Source organism: Aegilops tauschii, chromosome 4 (genome assembly GCF_002575655.3).
Source record: "Aegilops tauschii subsp. strangulata cultivar AL8/78 chromosome 4, Aet v6.0, whole genome shotgun sequence".
NCBI lineage: Eukaryota > Viridiplantae > Streptophyta > Magnoliopsida > Poales > Poaceae > Aegilops > Aegilops tauschii.
Window position 1 is genome coordinate 509344768 of NC_053038.3, and position 20416 is coordinate 509365183.

The 20416-nt window shown below is 44.9% G+C and overlaps 3 protein-coding genes across 3 annotated transcripts; 1 reads left to right on the forward strand and 2 right to left on the reverse strand.

Moving 5' to 3' along the window:
* Nucleotides 1-6610: 6610 nt before the first annotated feature.
* LOC141022030 (uncharacterized) lies at nt 6611-9217 on the reverse strand. The gene is made up of 6 exons (XM_073497906.1): nt 9204-9217; nt 8861-9014; nt 8147-8227; nt 7932-8030; nt 6954-7598; nt 6611-6874 (listed from the first exon to the last, which is right to left on the reverse strand). Exons 1-6 carry the CDS (start codon nt 9215-9217, stop codon nt 6611-6613), a joined length of 1257 nt encoding a protein of 418 aa, XP_073354007.1.
* LOC109735557 (uncharacterized) lies at nt 9216-19787 on the forward strand. Its single transcript, XM_073497907.1, has 4 exons — nt 9216-9231; nt 11031-11599; nt 19241-19333; nt 19423-19787. Exons 1-4 carry the CDS (start codon nt 9216-9218, stop codon nt 19555-19557), a joined length of 813 nt encoding a protein of 270 aa, XP_073354008.1. The 3' UTR covers nt 19558-19787.
* On the reverse strand, nt 14659-17062 carry LOC123493808 (uncharacterized). The gene has a single exon (XM_045228038.2). The coding sequence runs from the start codon at nt 16835-16837 to the stop codon at nt 15875-15877; it is 963 nt and encodes a 320-aa protein (XP_045083973.2). The 5' UTR covers nt 16838-17062; the 3' UTR covers nt 14659-15874.
* Nucleotides 19788-20416: the final 629 nt, after the last annotated feature.

Consider the following 20416-nt stretch of genomic DNA (forward strand, 5'->3'; position numbering starts at 1 on the left):
AGAAGACTTTGAGGATTTCTTCTTGTTGTCATCAGAATCATATTCCTTAGTCTTGTTCTTCTTCTTGGTCTCATTGTCCCACTGTGGACACTCAGAGATGTAGTGCCAGGTTTCTTGCACTTGTGGCATGTTCTCTTCTTGTGATCACGAGTGGAAGCTTCATCATTTCTTGAGCTGGATCTTGAAGACTTTCTGAAGCCTTTCTTCTTGGTGAACTTCTGGAACTTCTTCACAAGCATAGCTAGCTCCTTTCCAATGTCTTCAGGATCCTTAGAACAGCTATCAGATTCTTCTTCATAAGAGGAAACAACCTTTGCCTTCAAAGCGCGAGTTCGGCCATAGTTGAGGCCATAGATATCTCTTTTCTCAGATTGCTGGAACTCATGTGTGTTGAGCCTCTCAAGTATGTCAGACGGATCGAGAGTCTTGAAGTCAGGGCGTTTTTGAATCATCAGGGCCAGGGTGTCGAATGAGCTGTCAAGCGATCTTAGAAGTGTCTGATGATTTCATGCTTGGTGATCTCAGTGGTGCCGAGTGCGTGAAGCTCATTTGTGATATCGGTGAGGCGATCAAATGTGAGCTGGACATTTTCATTGTCATTTACCTTGAAGCGGTTGAAGAGGTTGCGAATAACACCGATCCTTGAGTCTCTCTGGGTTGAGACGCCTTCGTTGACCTTGGAGAGCCAGTCCCATACTAGCTTCGAAGTTTCCAGAGCACTCACACGACCATATTGTCCTTTGGTCACATGACCACAGATGATGTTCTTGGCAGTCAAATCCAGTTGAATGAACTTCTTGACATGAGCAGGGGTGACACCTTGATACGTCTCCAACGTATCTATATTTTTTTATTGTTCCATGCTATTATATATTCTGTTTTGGATGTTTAATGGGCTTTATTATACACTTTTATATTATTTTTGGGACTAACCTACTAACCCAAGGCCAAGTGCAAATTGCTGTTTTTTTGCCTATTTCAGTGTTTCGCAGAAAAGGAATATCAAACGGAGTCCAAACGGAATGAAACCTTCGGGAGAGTTATTTTAGAAACAAACGTGATCTAGAGGACTTGGAGTGGACGTCAAGAAACGAACGAGGAGGCCACGAGGCAGGGAGGCGCGCCTGCCCCCCTAGGCGCGCCCCACCCTCGTGGGCCCCTCGTAGCTCCACCGACCTACTTCTTCCTCCTATATATATCCACGTACCCCAAAAACATCCAGGAGCACCACGAAACCCTACTTCCACCGGCGCAACCTTCTATACCCGTGAGATCCCATCTTGGGGCCTTTTCCGACGCTCCGCCGGAGGGGGAATCGATCACGGAGGGCTTCTACATCAACACCATAGCCTCTCCAATGATGTGTGAGTAGTTTACCTCAGACCTTCGGGTCCATAGTTATTAGCTATATGGCTTCTTCTCTCTCTTTGGATCTCAATACAAAGTTCTCCTCGATCTTCTTGGAGATCTATTCGATGTAACTCTTTTTGCGGTGTGTTTGTCGAGATCCGATGAATTGTGGGTTTATGATCAAGATTATCTATGAACAATATTTGAATCTCCTCTGAATTCTTTTATGTATGATTGGTTATCTTTGCAATTCTCTTCGAATTATGAGTTTGGTTTGGCCTACTAGATTGATCTTTCTTGCAATGGGAGAAGTGCTTAGCTTTGGGTTCAATCTTGCGTTGCTTGATCCCAGTGATAGAAGGGGAAACGACATGTATTGTATTGTTGCCATCGAGGATAAAAAGATGGGGTTTATATCATATTGCTTGAGTTTATCCCTCTACATCATGTCATCTTGCCTAATGCGTTGCTCTGTTCTTATGAACTTAATACTCTAGATGCATGCTGGATAGCGATCGATGTGTGGAGTAATAGTAGTAGATGCAGGCAGGAGTCGGTCTACTTGTTGCGGACGTGATGCCTATATACATGATCATGCCTAGATACTCATAACTCTGCACTATTCTATCAATTGCTCGACAGTAATTTGTTCACCCACTATAATACTTATGCTATCTTGAGAGAAGCCACTAGTGAAACCTATGGCCCCGGGTCTATTTTCCATCATATAAGTTTCCAATCTATTTTTACTTTGCAATCTTTACTTTCAATCTTTATCATAAAAATACCAAAAATATTATCTTATCATCTTTATCAGATCTCACTTTTGCAAGTGGCCGTGAAGGGATTGACAACCCCTTTATCGCGTTGGTTGCAAGGTTCTTATTTGTTTGTGTAGGTACGAGGGACTTGCGTGTGGCCTCCTACTGGATTGATACCTTGGTTCTCAAAAACTGAGGGAAATACTTACGCTACTTTGCTGCATCACCCTTTCCTCTTCAAGGGAAAACCAACGCATGCTCAAGAGGTAGCACACCTTCACCGGCCTTGGGAACACCGTTCTTGATGACATACCAGAGGTCGACATCAATGGCTTCAAGATGCATATGCATCTTATTGTTCCAGTAGGGGTAATCAGTGCCATCAAAGACAGGGCACGCAGCGGAGACTTTGATTATCCCTGCAGTCGACGTAGCTAAAACTCCAGGTGGTTAAACCGAATCACACAGAACAAGGGAGCACCTTGCTCTGATACCAATTGAAAGTGCTAGTTATTGACTAGAGGGGGGGTGAATAGGCGATTTTTATGAACGTCTTCAAAACATGGTGGTTTTGAAGACAAACTGTAGAAGTAAACATATTGATATGCAGCAGAAGGTAGACTACACTAGACAAGCCATAGTCAAGTAAGCAATGAAGTGAAAGCACGAAGACTAATAGCAGCTAGGTGGTATGGATCAGGATGGAAGATAGTACAAAGCCAATTAACAACAGTCTTCACACAGTGAAGCCAATCAGATCATGCAATCAGGCAATGACTTCACGAAGACAAACTGTATGTAAAGAGAGGTAAGAGATAGAACCAGTTGCTTGGTGAGGACAATGATTTGTTGGACTAGTTCCAGTTGCTGTGACAACTGTACGTCTGGTTAGGGAGGCTGAAATTCAACTCAGAAGACCACGTCTTCACCTTATTCCCCTTGAGCTAAGGACACTTAGTCCTCGCCCAATCACACTGGTAAGCCTTCAAGGTAGACTTCCAAACTTTCACAGACTTCGTTCACCGGTGATCCAAAATGACTCTTGGATGCTCAAAACGCGACGCCTAACCGGCTGGAGGATTCACAGTCCACAAGTGTAACAAGTCTTCAGGCCAAGCGGACAGAAAGACTTCAGTGATGCCTAACACTCTTTGGCTCTGGGTGTTTTGGGCTTTGTCCTCGCAATGATCTTTCTCTCAAAAGCTTCGGAGGTGGGTTGCTCTCAAACGACAAAAGTCGTGCACTAACTCTGAGAAGCCACCAATTTATAGCCAGGAGGCAACCCGACCTGATTTTTCCGAAATGACCCTGGGTCACTAAGGAACTGACAAGTGTCCAATGGTCAGATTTCAAACACACGCGACAGCTTGACTTGGGCTACAAGTAAAGCTGACTCATCTAGCTCTGGATAAGATTTGCTCTCATTGTCTTCGCTCGAAGACATAGAATTTGGTTGAGCATCACTTTAGTCACTCTGACTTTGTTCACTTGGACCCCACTTAACAGTGCGGTGGTTCCTATGACTCAACAAAGAAGAAAAGGAAACTACGAAACAACTATGTCTTCGCACTCCATGGTCTTCATGTAAATGTCTTCTTGAGTCATAACCTTCGTTCTGAATATCTTCACAGACCACCATTGTCTTCAATGTCTTCACACATTTTTAGGGGTCATCTCTGGTAGGTAAACCAAATCAACGTGGGACTACTACCTGTGTTATCCTGCAATTCTCACAAACACATTAGTCCCTCAACCAAGTTTGTCGTCAATACTCCAAAACCAATTAGGGGTGGCACTAGATGCAATTACAAGGTTTACCCCTACTTTTCGAATATACTCGTTCCTGTCCAAACCACTTTGCTTCTCTTGTGTTTTTGCCCTTCCGTCTCAATTCCGTCTAGTCAAAAGCATTTGACCGTCAGAGCGACATTTTTCTGGACCATTTTGGCCCTCCTTCCAACTTCAGTTAAGAATCAAAGAAAAAACAATGTGACGCTTACATGTGGGACCCAACTAAATGCAAATGAAAAAAAAAGAAAAACATACAGTCTCTCTCTCCCTCCCGAAACACCTCACTTTCCCAATCCTGATGTCGCCGCACCCATGCCGCCGGCGTCACATGACCTACCGTCGGCACCCCCCACTACCACTTCCCTCTCCCACCCCAGACACCACCCAGCTCTGCCGACCGGCGCGCTGAGGGACTGCATGGTGGGGGAGGCCGACCTCTCGCCAGCGGGCGCCTCCGATGAGCACACGCTGGACCTCGAGGCCACTGTGTTCGTCCGTGATGGATGTCGCAGAGGCAGCACCACCACAAGGCGTGCATGAGGTCTCGATCCGACGCGTCGCTGGAGGTAGTTGGCGGTGAGGTTTGGCTGGACTGCCCGAGATTCGACGCGGATGGCCAGAGCCGCCGGGACAAGGTGGGTCCAGGGACGGGCGCGCGGTGATCCTTGGGCAAGGAGCGGCTGCGTGATGCAGGGGAGGCCAGGATTGGCACGGGGCATGGGGCGCGGTGGAGACGGCAGATTCGGCCGCGGGAGGCTCGAGCTAGACTGGATCTGGCCGGGATGGAGGTTGGGGAGGCACTGGCGACCGGCGGCGGGCATATGGGCAGCAGCTGCTTGTCCCGCGGCTCGAGGTCAGGCAGGCACCGGCGTGGGTGACCGGCTACGGGGTGAGCCGGGGAGCCATGCCGGAGCTAGGGGAGGAAGAAGACAGGAAGGGGGATGGGGGCGTGGGTCCCAGAGGGAAGAGAAAGGGAATGCTTTTTGTCTCTTGCATTTAATTGGGTCCCACATGTAAGTGTAACATTGTTTTTTTTCTTTGATTTTTAACTGGAGTTGTAAGGAGGGGCAAAATTGTCCAGAAAAATGTCTCTCTAACAGTTAAACGCCTTTGACCAGACGGAATTGAGACGAAAGGGCAAAAACACAAGAGAAGCAAAGTGGTTTGGGCAGGAACGAGTATATTCAAAAAGTAGGGGTAAACCTGTCGAGTGTGACCCAACTAAGGGCATAATATCAATTATCCCTTTTTCATTTTACACTCTGAACATTTTATGAATACATGGTATACATTTGCACACACAGATCGATCATTTTTCGAGTACACATTGAATATTATTCAAATACAAGTTAATTTCATTTCCATATACATGTTGACATTTTTCAAACACATGTTTACCACTTTTGAATACCCGTGGAAGTTTTACATATACATATTGAACATTTTTTCATACACAATAAATATGTTATAAATACATGCTTAACATTGTTTTTAATACATGATGGCCATTTTCTATATAGCAGAAACATTTTTCCAATATTTGAAACTTTTTTGGAGAGTACATGAAAATTTATTAAGTGATATTTTTTACAATGGCGCAAACACTTTTAAAAATTTCATGACCAAAATTTTAGATGTGTGACTGTTCTAAAAATGAATGATTTAAAAAAATGTGAACAAATTGTTTACACTGCATGAATAATTTTGAAATGCATGATGAATTTAGTTTTGGAAATATAAATAAATGTAAGAACAGAAAAACAAAGTAAGTAAATATGCAGAAGAGGACGTGAGCTGGTGAGCGACGAGCGCTCCTCCCACAATGAGCCAGCCCATCTAGGAGTCGCTTGAACCGATATTGCTAGTGTGTCCATATCTGAAATCACTAATTAAAGGGTACCCTTTAGAAATGTCACTCCCATCTTCTATGGTGGTGACAAGTGGCGCATTATAGGTGCAACACATGTCAGAACCTTGGAGCTTTGTGCTATTTCTCTACATTCATTTTCGCCAAATGTTTTATCTCTTGAACCATGCAACCGAATCACGAACCATTTTCACTATTGCGTGTGCGGTCGAATCACGAACCATTTTCACTATTGCATTTCTCGCGTCAATATCTTCAAAATTAGACCCCATGTTGACAGATTTGGTCTGATTTCATTTTGAAAAACCAGGAACCAAAAAACTGAAAATAAAAAAACTGAAAACCAAAAAAATGAACATCGAAAGCGAAAAAGAACGGAAACAAATAAAATGGGAAGAACGGTTCTGCTTCACGCCTCATCAAAATTGTGATTTCTACTTTTTGAAAAGCACATATATGCTTCGCGCGAAAGCACATATGTGCTTCACCGAAAAGTACAACTGTGTATTTCATCAATATTTATTTTTCAGGAAGCGTAGTTGTGCTTCCTCATGAAGCACAACCGTGCTTATTATTTTTTAGGGGGAAAGTACAACCGTGCTTTCTCGCATGGTTTGCTACATGAGACGAAAGAAACAAGGAAACTGATTTTTTTTTAAGAAAACCTAAAAAAGAAGCAAAACCTAAAAAACTAAAAATTGTTGCTCCCGTGGAGAAGATGCAGAAATAGTGATCTGTAGCTAGCTACCACGGTGGAAAAACTCAGCATGGATTGTGGCCTCCCTATGAATACCACAATCAGCCAGGGTCCATGGATCCTGCAGGCATTTGCCACCGTAGACTAACCCCCACAAGAGTCCATTAGCTTCTTCCTCGCCTGGATCTTACTCCTGACGGCAGCGACCGTGTCGGAGCTTGCCACATCAAGGGTGATGGTCTCACCTGCGAAGATCCTGACAAAGATCTGCATCTTCTCCACGGAGGCTGAACCTATTCTTGTTTCAAAAGGTGGCAACGGGTGTGCTTCCTGAACGAACCACCTCTTGAATGCATCCATCAGCGCAGTCTTCGAATTGTCAACAACCGCTCGCAGTAGCGCAACAGCCTGTAAGAGATTGACACACAGTATTATTCAGAAAGAACTATACAACAACTGTGAAGGCATGTATTATATCTAGACTTGCCTCTTGATTGCTGATAGCAATGTCCATCTCCATCAGGTCTCTCTTGTACCAATGCTTCAGCACTGACACGGCAGAAGCCTGATATATATGCAGGTCGTCGTCAACAACATAGGTGTGATCGCGGGCAAACTCACATGAATTACATGATCTTTTATTCTTGTTCCCGCAGGTGCAGCCTATCTTGGACAGCGCAAGGCTCGGGTCCAGCAGCGCCTTTATGTCACCGAAGCAGGGTCCCGTCAAGAATCCAGCCGCGTGTAGATCGGCAGCGCTGCTGTAAAGATTGTTGAAACTGCCGCACAGATGAGAGGTGCCGGCCAGGTTCTTCAGGGTGCATCCCATCGGGTAGGTCAGGAAGCCGAGGAGCAGGTCCACGAACTCGTGCTTGCACTCTGCATACATGACCTTCCTGTCCTTCCTGTCGAACAAAAGCTTGATGAAGACCAGCGGATGCGATCCGGAACCTGTAGGATCATTGGTTTCTTGATGACGAAGCTTGTGAATCGTCAGTAAGAGCTCTGGGAGTAATGATCTTTTTGCCAAAGCTTTTGCCAGAGCTAGGCGAACAGGATCTTTTTCTTTCGCGAGAAACACGTCGGTGAATATGGTGGTGGATGAGATACAGGTCTTCAGCAAGGAAACCACCTGATATTTATGCAAACAATTAATAGGTAAGTATCGAATTCAGTTTGGGTGTTCGTTTGCTCAGTTTCCTGAAATTTTCCTGCCACTTCCAACTTTAACCCTTTACATCGACATCATCGGTTACATATAAACTAGTACTCCCTCTATAAAGAAACATAAGAGCGTTTAGGTAACAATTTTAGTGATCTAAACACTCTTATATTTCTTTACGGAGGGAGTATTTCAAAAACATTTCAGTAAACTACACACCTTCTAAAAGAGCAATCTTCAGCTTAATTAGTATTTTACTGTATGTTGAATTTTTTCAAGAATTAGCAAAAGAATTTAGGTTACCTCGGCCCATCCAACGTCTACGTCCACCTCCTCGTAGCCGTGTCTGATCCCATCTGCGCTGAGCCCCCTTAGAAGAGGCACCACGTTACTCGTCGACGCCTGTTTGATCACCAAGTCGTCGCTGATAACAAAACGTTCTTTCCAGTTGGAACACCTCTTTGCGTGGTGTTTGGTTGTAGACATGCAACAGCCTAGCCATGGCTACCTCCCAGCACCTGCAACTCTGCCTGTGTCTCTGTGGTGTCACATGCTTTTCCACAAAATGAGTACACGCTGAGCAGCCAAAACGAGTGTACCTGCAAGTGTATAACAGAATTTTAATGCATATAACCAATGCAACAATATCAATCTTGTAATATGAAGAAATCCAGTTTAGCTACTCCCTACGTAGAGAAATATAAAAGCATTTAGATCACTAAAAGTAGTCTTTGGATCAGTTGATTTCCGCAGGAAGGAAGCAGCAGCTTGCAACATAAGCCCTCTAGGTCTATCTTAAGATGACAGGTGACCTCGTTATCTATCTTAGAAGTGTGGGGGTGCAAGTTCTTGGAAAAAAATGTTCACGGCCGGGGTTAGAGAGATGGCCGAGGGCGGCAACAGCAGGCGGTTAGGCCGGTGGTGGTAGATCGGCGGTTCGAGGTAGAAGATGAGCAGTGAAACCGTTTTGGAGGTTGAAGAAGCTGATCTAGCCGTCCAACTAGCATCTGACGGCTCACAATGAATTGACTGACCCAAATTTGTTTTTCAGTCACCTGACATCTCTAGCCAGTCCTGAAGAAATCCTAGTTGTATTTTTTTTTCGAGAACTTCCTAGCTGTAAATGGGTCGCATGAAGTCCAACCAGTATAACACGAAGAAAAAGAATGAGATGCAGACCCGAATTCGTCCTTGTGCGTTGGCCTGTGAAGCGTGCCATGGCAGGCGTTAACCTTCAACAGTTGGGCTTCGCGGAGGCGGTCGGCGCTGCCGCAGAGGTTTGCCAAGCAGCCTGTCGAGGACGCTCCTGCGGCGAGCTGAACGGCAGATAGGGGCAGCGTGAGGAATGCCAGGATAACATCGACGAAGTATGGTCGTTTTGCTAGACTTTTGGAGGGCAAGCGATAAACCAAAGGAATACGAGACGGTAGTATATATGTAGAGTCCCAAGAGTCTTTGCCCTGCAACGGTTCACGTGCACGCAGTTGTTGTGCGCGGCTCGGCCTCTTCGGGTTCCCCGGCCGCCGTTACATCTCCGGCTGACTCCGAATTCCCAAGTCGTCATATCCTAATCACTGGGCATTCCCCATGCCGAGTGCTACTGGTGCTTAACCACGTTATTCTTCTTGCCAACCCACCCCTTCGTCTCTTGGAATCCATCTGAACCAGTAGTGTACTGAATCCACCCCTTTGCCCGTTCAGCATCCACTCCTTCGTTCTAAAAGAAACCGTCGAGGAACCGGAAGAGGTCTACTCCCTCCGTCCGGTAAAGAGTGTACATCTAATTTCAAAATTTGTTTACAAAAAAGTGTACTTCTATCTTTCCAATACACTTTAAAGTAGAAATAAATACTTCTCTCTCATCACACGGTAATCAAGACCAATAACAATCTACACATGGTCTTCTTAATTTCTACATGCACTTAGCTCATTGGGGTTGGGTAATTAAAGAGAGAAGAGATGATGGCTTGCATCTTTTCAATGCATTTTTTACTCAACTCCATAATTTGTCCTAAAATTTCTAAATGTACACTGTTCACCGGATGGAGGGAGTACATGGGTATGGCACCATATAGCTCGTCTTAGAATTTTCTAGGGCCAAAGACATGCCGCAGCTGCCATCCTTAGAGCAACTCCAACGGGCCGACCCAAACGGACGGCGATTGCCGCCCGGCGTCCGCCCTGTTTTTCATATGGGTCGGCAGCGTGCCCAACGCGCCGACCCATATGTGCAGGCGTGGCCGGCTGGCCGCCCAATTTTGCATTGCATTCAACATATTGTGAAATGAAAATTTAACAAACAAAATAGTCCGCCCAAATAAATAGTATAGTTTACAGGCCAAATAAAAATAAAAATGTTTCACATAGTTTTACAAACGAATAAAAGAAGATACATCTATTGGTTGCCAACATGAGTCCACATATGCTCAACCAAATCATTTTGCAGTTGCACGTGAGTTTCCCAATCACGCATGTCTTCATGAAACTGAATGAACTGCTCAAATGTTGCCGCTACTCCATGCTCAGGCACAACATTCTCACCCTGAAACTGAAAGCCTTGATCGTACAGACGTTCCGGGCGCTCGTCTTCTACGATCATATTGTGCATGATCACACAAGCAGTCATCACCTCCCATATTTTCTGCGTGCTCCAAGTATTAGCAGAATACCGAACGATGCCCCATCGAGATTGCAAAACACCAAAGGCACGCTCGACAACCTTTCTAGCACTCTCTTGCTCTTGGGCAAATCTTTTCCTTTTCTCTCCAACAGGGTTGGGTATTGTCTTTATAATAGTGGTCCACTGAGGATAGATACCGTCACCCAAATAGTACCCTTTGTCGTAGTTGTGGTCGTTGACAGTAAAGTTCACCGGTGTGTTGTTGCCTTCGGCAAGCCTAGCAAACACCGGCGAGCGCGGAAGCACGTTGATATCATTGTGTGATCCAGCCATGCCAAAGAAAGAGTGCCAGATCCAGAGATCTTGAGACGCCACGGCCTCTAGTATGACAGTGCAAGCCCTGACATGTCCCTTATACTGCCCTTGCCAAGCAGAAGGGCAGTTCTCACTACAGCACAACACTTGTTTCGGGGCAGTTAACTGCCGGGAGAAGTATCTAAACAAGGGCAAATTTACTGCCGGGGCATCTGTAACAGCCGGTAGAACTAGCTCACGGCGGTGCAACTACCGCCAGAACTTGAGGAACAAAGGCAAACAAACTGCCGGTACACTTGGGGGCGCCCTATCTGCCTGGAGAAGCCTACTACGGCCCATTATCTGCCGGTGTTCGCTTTTGGCGCGAGAGTAAAATACAGTTTGGGCCTAAGCGCGCGCAAGTGAGGAAAAGCGCGCGAGAGACAAAAAAAGCCCAAAAGAACTACTACCTCGTGCCCTACCTCCAGACCGCAGCCACCCCAAATCCCTCGTGCCCTACCTGACCGCAGCCGCCGCCCCCAAATCTGACCGGCGCCAGCGTCCCCCACCACCGCAGCCCCGCCGCCGCCGGCGTCCCCCACCACCGCAGCTCCGCCACCGTCCCGAGCCACCCTCCCCCCCCCCGCCGCACCCAGCCACCCCAGCGCCGTTGGCCGCCCTAAATCCTAGTACTGCCGGCGGCGGCCCCCACCACCACAGCCCCGCCGCCTCTTCCAGCCACCCCACCGCCGCCGACCGTCGTCCACCCAGACGGAGTCAGTCTTTGGCCCCAACAACCGCCCAGCAGCGCCGCAGCACCCCCACGGACCGAGGAGTTGAGCACCGAGCGGGACCGCTTCCTCTACGTCCTCTCCGATCCTCCAAGCAGCGGGCGTCCCTCTTCTCCGGCGAGCAGCTCACTGCCACGTCAACATCCTCTCCATTTCCCCAAGCAGCGGAGCGTCCCTCTTCTTCGGCGAGCAGTTCTGCCACCTCAACATCAACATCCTCTCTGTGGACAGGGCTGCCTCCTGAACATCCTCTGTCTGAGCATTTGGTGAGATTTCTTTGCTGCCTGGGTTTGGTATAAATTGTGTACCTGCAAATGAGATTCAATTCTGACTTGTACAATTGTTACCATTTCAATCTGTGAACTTGGCAGATGGTTCAATGCTAACTTGCAAAAATGTTAGATGGGTTAGTTTAATCTGTGTACTAGGCACTCAGTTATAGTTTTTACAACACTTCTTTTTGTGTTTAGTTGATGCCTCAAAGTTGTAGCATGTGGACAGAACAAGTGCTCTGTTTTTTATCATATAGATGCCTGTTTTCATATAGATGCAAAGTTGTAGCATGTGGACAGAACAAGTGCTCTGTTTTTATCATATGGATGCCTCCTCAACCCTTGTTTCTACAACACTTCTTTGTTTATGTTTCACGAAATCAGATTTGTGTATTCCTTAAAAAAATCAGATTTGTGGACATAACAAGTGCTTCGTTTTTATCACATAGATAATAATATTCTTACTACTATTTTAGTTTTTGCAGTTCCTGAAATGACATCTTTCAATTGAATATTTATTCTATTATGCCAGATTGCATTCTTGGTCCGTATTGTATTTGTCCTTGCTTGTATTAGATATGAATGGCATGCATTTTGTCACTAGATTTCCCCCATTAATAGAAGTATACTTTATTTTGTATGTTAGGTAAATATAGTGAATTTGGATGGATAAAGCTAGAAACACACAAGCATATATTGACAGGGTAGCGAAATTCATAGAGTTTGCTTTTACTCATTCAGCAAGAGGGAATGCTATATTATGTCCTTGTAGAAAATGCTTGAACTGTTGTTGGTTTGAAGCTAGTGATGTGTATGAACACTTATTATATCATGGGTTTATTAGTGGGTACAAAAGATGGATATATCATGGGGAGGCATCATCATCTCTTGCATCTGATAGTGACCATGATCCGGTCCAACTTGATGATGTTCAAGAGGAGAATGACCTAGATAATTATGATGAGATGTTCGAAATGATTCAAGATATGGCACACCTAATTGGGGATTTGGGTGATAGTGGCGGCGGGGAGGATCCAATTCACGAGGATGTAGAGCCTGGGAGTGTTGACCCTCTTCTAGAAAGGAAAAAGAAGCATGAGGCAGATGCTTTTCGACAATTCATAGCTGATGATGATGAGGAGCTTTATCCAGGATGCACAACCTTTTCAAAACTATGTTTCGTTGTTAGGTTACTACATACCAAATCTCTTGGAGGTTGGAGCGATAAAAGCTTTGACATGATGCTAGAGTTGCTAAAAGAGGCCTTCCCAACAGCAAAGCTACCCAAAAACTTTTATGAAGCTAAGAAAATGATAAAATGTCTTGAGCTGGGTTATATTAAAATTCATGCATGTGAGAATGATTGCATTCTGTTTTGGAAGGAGCATGCAGATAAAGATATTTGTCCTACATGCAAAACTTCTCGGTGGAAATCTGAAAAGAACAACCTTGATGGGAAACGTGTACACAAGGTCCCAAGGAAGGTTCTTCGTTATTTTCCAATAAAGAAGAGGCTACAACGCCTGTTCGTGTCCCCGAAGAGTGCAACAGATTGCAAATGGCATGATGAAGAACGCACAAGAGATGGACTAATAAGGCATACAGCAGATGCACCTGCTTGGAAGGACTTTGATGCCAAATATCCTAAGTTTGCCGAAGATAGTCGCAACATTAGGCTGCTTATATGTGCTGATGGTTTTAATCCATTTAGGACAATGAATTTATCATGTACTGTTTGGCCTGTTGTAGCAATTTCGTTGAATCTTCCTCCTTGGTTGTGCATGAAGCAACAAAATTTCATCCTATCTCTGCTAATTCCTGGTCCAAAGTCACCTGGGAGAGATATAGATGTGTTCCTTGAACCACTTATTGATGATTTGAACTCGCTATTTGAGGAGGGTGTTAGAACCTATGATGCCTCGACCGGTAAACCCTTCAACCTCCATGCTGCTGTATTATCAACTACATCTGACCTCCCAGGCTGATGCACTCTATCTGGTATTGTAACCTCGGGTGAATTTGGTTGTCCATTGTGCGGCTCAGAGACTTGCTCTCTTCGGCTGAAGGAAGGCAAGAAATTTTGCTATATGAATCATAGAAGGTTTCTTGATCCAAACCATGAATACAGATTTGATGAGGACTCCTTTGATGGTGGTGTGGAGTTAGGGGCAGCACCTGTACCACTTACCGGAGAGGAAGTTTTGGCCGTCACTGAAAATATGAAGACTGTTTTTGCAAAGAACCCTTCCGGGAAAACAACCACCAAGAAGCGCAAGGTTGGCGAACCACCAATAGTTCGGAAAAGAAAATCCATATGGTTTAGGTTGCGATACTGGAAAGACTTGTTGCAGCCTCATAATCTTGATGCAATGCATATTGAAAAGAATGTATGTGAAAACATAATTAACACACTTTTAGGCATGGATAAGAAATCAAAAGATAATTATGCTTCTCGTAAAGATCTATAGCATCTAGGAATAAGGAAAGCTCTCCAACCTGTCCCAGCTGGTGAAGAATTTGATTTGCCTGCTGCACCCTATGCAATGGTCAATGAAAATAAGAAATTGTTTTGCCAAGTTTTGAAGAGAGCTAGGTTCCCTGATGGTTGTGCATCTGATATACGCCGCAATGGCCTTGTCAAGCAGAAGATCACTGGGTTGAAGAGCCACGACAATCATATTCTTTTGCAGCAATTGCTTCCGCTAGCTGTTCGGAACACACTGCCAAAGGAAGTCGCCATTGCATTGGTTCGTGTCAGCAGATTCTTCAAGCAAATATATTCTCCTGTCATTTCCATAAGTGATATGGAGAAGCTAGAAGGAGAAATAGCTGAGACCTTGTGCATTCCTGAGACCATATTTTTGCCATCATTTTTTGATCTTATGGTTCACTTGATGGTTCATCTTCCAACCCAAGTGAGGCTATGGGGCCCACTAAAGTACAGCAGCATGTATCCGGTAGAAAGTTCATCCCTAAACCTATTTTCTGGGTATCATATGGTTTCTTTCCCATCTCCAAAATAATCTGATATATGTTATGTATATACTATATAGGTATAATATGAAGCTAAAGGGGTTTGTTCGTACCAAGAGCCATCCCGAGGGGTCAATTGCAGAGGGCTATGTGTTTGATGAGTCCCTTACATACTGTTCCCGTTATTTACAAGGATGTGAGACTAGATTTAATAGAAAATGCATAACTGATGTCCCTGAGCCCAATGTATCTACTATGCCATTCTTTACCAACAAGGGTCGATTTTTGGCTGGAAAGCATGTAGTGTCTTGGATCACAAGTCATGGCTGCAAGCACATCGATATGTTTTGTTTAATTATGATAACATAGATCCATACTCGAGGTATGTTATTCTAAGAATTGTTATCATTTGAGCCTATGAACGATATTTGTCATAGTGCTGAACTTTTGTACTTAACTCCTGCAGCAAGTATGATGCCTATTTGTCTTCAATTGGCCATGGGACTAAGTTAGAGATTAGTCGCACTCGCCATGTGAAATTCCATGAGTGGTTTAAATCCCATGTGGCACAACTAATTGCGAATGGTGAAGATATTTCTGAAGAGATTCGAACTTTAGCTAATGGGCCCTTCTCAGCTGCAAGGAAATGTAATAGCTATGCCATAGATGGGTACAATTTCCACACGAAGTCCTATGATGAGGGTAGACCTACCCAAAGCAGTGGGGTTGCTCTTGTCTCTCAAATTCTGTCCCCCTCATGTGAAGATAGTGAAAATCTTATGGTCACAAATAAAATATATTATGGTGTGATAATCGAAATTCTTGAGTTAAATTATAACAACAAAGGAAGTATTGTGCTTTTCAAATGTGATTGGGTTGACAACCGTGCACAAGACAAGTGGGTTCAAGTTGATTATTTGGGTGTCACGCGTGTGAACTTCAAGCATTTACTCAAGTCTAATGAACCTTTCATTTTGGCATCTCAAGCAACTCAAGTGTACTATGTGCAAGATGATCTTGATATAGATTGGTGTTTTGTTAGAAGTTTTCCACATCCACGAGACCTTTATGATATGTTTGAAGCGGAAGATGGTGCTTATGACCAGCATGATGCACCTAGAGTACCAATCCTGATCGTACAGACGTTCCGGGCGCTCGTCTTCTACGATCATATTATGCATGATCACACAAGCAGTCATCACCTCCCATATTTTCTGCGTGCTCCAAGTATTAGCAGGATACCGAATGATGCCCCATCGAGATTGCAAAACACCAAAGGCACGCTCAACATCCTTTCTAACACTCTCTTGCTCTTGGGCAAATCTTTTCCTTTTCTCTCCAACAGGGTTGGGTATTGTCTTTACAATAGTGGTCCTGAGGATAGATACCGTCACCCAAATAGTACCCTTTGTCGTAGTTGTGGCCGTTGACAGTAAAGTTCACCGGTGGGCTGTTGCCTTCGGCAAGCCTAGCAAACACCGGCGAGCGCTGAAGCACGTTGATATCATTGTGTGATCCAGCCATGCCAAAGAAAGAGTGCCAGATCCAGAGATCTTGAGACGCCACGGCCTCTAGTATGACAGTGCAAGCCCTGACATGTCCCTTATACTGCCCTTGCCAAGCAGAAGGGCAGTTCTTCCACTCCCAGTGCATGTAGTCTATGCTGCCAAGCATCCCCGGGAAGCCCCTGCTAGCATTCATCGCCAACAAACGGGCTGTACCTGCAGCTGTCGGCTCTCTCAAGTACTCAGGGCCAAACACAACAATCACAGCCTTGCAGAACTTATACAGGGACTCTAGGCATGTAGACTCGCTCATACGGACGTACTCGTCAATGAGATCACCGGGCACTCCGTATGCAAGCATTTGGATGGCGGCAGTGCATTTCTGATAAGAGGATAAACCAATCTTGCCGACGGCATCCTCTTTGCACTCGAAGTAGTCATCATAGCCGACCACTCCCTCTCTAATACGGTTGAAAACATGCCTACTCATACGGAACCGGCGGCGGAATTTCTGATGTTTGAACAACGGGTTTGTTGTATCAAAGTAGTCCTTCCAGAGAAGGAAATGCCCACTCTCTCGGTTACGATTCAACGCCGGAAGGTGGCCCAGAATGGAGCCACGGAACAACGGCCGCTGGTTGTTGAGGTGGTGATGGACCAACACGGCAGCCAATATCTCCTCCTCGTTGTCGGACGACGAATCGTCGGAGTCGCAAATGAAATTGTGGAAAAAGAACTCGTCGGCGGAGTCCATTTTCGTACCTTGGCAAACTGTCGAACCGCTTGCGGGCGTCGAAGAAGGAGACGGCCGGCGAGGGGAGACGCGGCGCCCACAGACCAGCTAGCTGCCCGGCCGGCGTCCGACGAGTGTGACGGCGTCCGACGAGCGTGCCGGTCGTATGTGGCGGGGGCGGCGAGGCGTCTTCTTGGTCGCGGGCGGCTGTGCGGTGGGGGAAGCGGCGGCGGGAACTAGTTTGCTCCCCCGGCGGCGGCGGGCGACTGGGGGCAGGGACGGCGTTGCTAGGCGGATATGGAGGCGGCGGCAGCTGGAAGAGTCGCCGCAAAAATGGGTGGCGGCGTCGGTGATGGAGGAGGCGGGGGGCGAGGGTTGCTTGTTGGCCGGGGGGAGGGAGGCCAATGTGCCACAGACCAGCGGGCCCGGGGACAGGAGTAGGCGACCGTGCGCGCGTCCGCGCCGACGCAAATCAAGCTCAAAAATGGGTCGGGAATGGGTCGCCCGCGGACGAAAAACGGACGCGCGTCCGTTTGGGTCGGCGCGTTGGGCCGCCTTTTCTGTCCGCGCCGACCCAAACGGACGGCCGCGGACGAAATGGGTCGCCCCATTGGGGTTGCTCTTATTGCCTGGTCGAAGACCGAAGGTATGTAATAGACGATGATCTGCAGATGCATCAGGCTGGTCATAGTGGAGAGTAATTTAGACTAATAACATGGTCTATGTTACTACCTTTATAGTGGTAGTGTCATATGTGTGGTAACGTAGATGTGTTCATTTATTACTTTATAAACTCATTTTGCATTGGGAAGCATTATGTGATGGTAACATATTGGCCCCTCCTAATGCTCCACCTTGTACAGATGCTAAGGCTGCCATGTAGGCAAAAGGTCTGATGTGGCAAGGTTATTAAGAGAAGAGAGATGAGTGTGCTGACCACATGAAAAAACAATGTCAAGCACGAGAACCTAGGAAAAACATTTAAATGGAAGAATTCCACCAATACATGAAGAACTTTAGTTGCAAAATCATTAAATGAAGGATTCTTAGTACCAACAAGTTAAGCGCTATGCATTGAAAGCTTTACTTGCTAAAGTTTTTAATGTGCTTAGCACCTCAGGCTGGTCGTAATGGGAGTGTCATATGTAGTATCATGCATGTTAACTAAGCAATTTTGATGAGGTGACATAGAATTAAATAAAGAAATAGAGGCTTGAGTATCATATCATGATACTGTATCATATTAAATGATGTGCTACTTTGCGTCATGCATGACAATAAATATAGTCCTATATGATACTAACATATGATACCACTATGCATTAGGGAGGTACAGTATCATACACTAGTATCATATAAATGATATTAGTACTACTCCCTCCTTTCCTGTTTATAAGGCTCAATTCAAAAATATCACCAACCAAGGTAGATTGTGAGTGGTGAAATATTTTTTGTAGTTTGCAAAAATACTTAATTAATGCACCCATTTTCCTTTAAAAAATATGTTTATCAATGCATTAGTTGCAATGCATGACCAATAAATGACAAAGAAGCTTTACATGCATTGCTGTGTTTTGTCATAATCCTTGCATGCAAAGAGTTAGTGTACATTGAAATCTGAACATGTGATGGGAAGTAGTAGAAATGAGACTTATAAAACGGAAATACGGAAATTTTGAGATGAAAAGAGGGAGTATATGATATTCCCCATTACAACCAGCCTCATGTAAGCACCAATGCATTGGAAGTAGTCTTAAATGTTACTCTATTTGCCTCTCTCCTCATTAACTACTTGCCACCTCATCATTTTTGCTTAGGCTGGCCATAGTGGGGGTAACATAAGTAGTATCATGCACTTGGGACTCGCAAACATGCTTATGTGGCAGGCAATTAAAGAAGAGAGAGATGGTTATAGTAACATAGGTAGATACCGTAACATAATAAATGTGATGCTACTATGTGTCATGCATGACAATAAATAAGACCATCTATGATACTAATCAATGATACTATGCACTATAGAGGTAGTAACATAGACTAGTAACATATGCATGTTACTAGTCTAAGTTACTCCCCACTATGACCAGCCTTATGTGGCATCTATGTTACTACTTAGAGCATGGTTAATAGTATAGCCAACTGATGGCTATAAGCTATTGCCATGTCATCTATAGCCCATCTTATAGCCAATATGTACAATAATTGATTAGAAGAGTGTACTACTTTTTTATTATATGACCCACCTTTCACTCTCACAAAGTGCCTAGGAGCACGTGCTAGAGCTGGCTCTTCACCAAGAGCCCGCTTACCTTCTCTCTTCTCTTTTCTTTCCTCCAACTAAGCAATAATATACTAGTTTATTTCTTATAGCCAACTGACTCAGCTCTATTGTACTTGCTCTTATGTTACTCCCACTATGACCAGCCACGGGCCTCCGAGATGGCGGTGTCGAAGCACTGGTGTAGGAGAGACAAGGCTAACGTGGTTGAGATGGACATCACATTCGGGATACCGGAGGTAAGCTAGCTGAGATTGCAAGTAATGTAGAACAATTACTATATCCAGCTTGCTGAGGTTTTTGTCAATGATTTTGTTGTCTCTTGCAGGTTGTTGGGTTGCTGGGGGCGGTGCTCACCTCGGAGACGGCGCTGACCGATGTGTTCATCAAAAGGCTGGAGGAACCACCTGCCCCGATCGACAAATGTGAAGGTCGAATGGGAGTGACAGAGGCGGTTTGCTAGTTCACCGTCTTCATAACAAATTTGGCGTTGTGTCAATAATAAAATTGGCGACCGAGATGACGACACTTGCCATTGTATATTGTCACAGATCTTTCTCTCTCTCTCTCAATAGGCTTTCGCTCCGCTTTATAGACATTGTCACAGATCTAGTTCGTGTTGTTCCTTTTCTAATTTGGATGAGCTTTTTTTATTAAAAGTCTGAATGAACTTATTATTCTACCCGCTTCAAATTCGTATGAAGTGTTGAGTTTGATCAGACAAGTAAATAGCAAAAAACGGTTAAGGTTCTAAAAACTACCACGTCATTGTCTTCCAAAAGAATGCCACTTTAAGCCTTTTTTCAGCAGAAATTGCTAGTTACTGCTTTAACCGCGATTATGACACCTATGGCCAATCCGTCAAGGCTGACGTGGCACAAAAGTCAACTTTATTTGATTTGACCGTTTAGCTAGACGTTATGAGAAGGGGGGCATGTCTTGGTCCCTGTAAGAAAAATTCTGAACTCTTAAGTTAGACAAACATGTCATTCCTACCGATTTTACTATACTTGCTCTGCCTGAGGACAAAAAGTTATCCTTTATTCTTGAAAGGTCATCTATTAAAGCAGACCTGGATTGTGCAGAATGGAAGGTAACCTTCAAAGTTTAGGCCTCCTTTGGTTTGTAGGAATTTCATAGGATTTCTATAGGATAGGATTTGCAAAGGAAAATTTCCTTGGAAGCCCTTTGGTTTGTAGGAATGGATTCCTATTCCTATGTAGGATAGGAATCAATCCTTCACATTTTGGAGGAAAAAAACATTACCTAAGACTCAATGGAAAAATTCCTATCATATGCATCAAATGACATCTCCTTCTCTA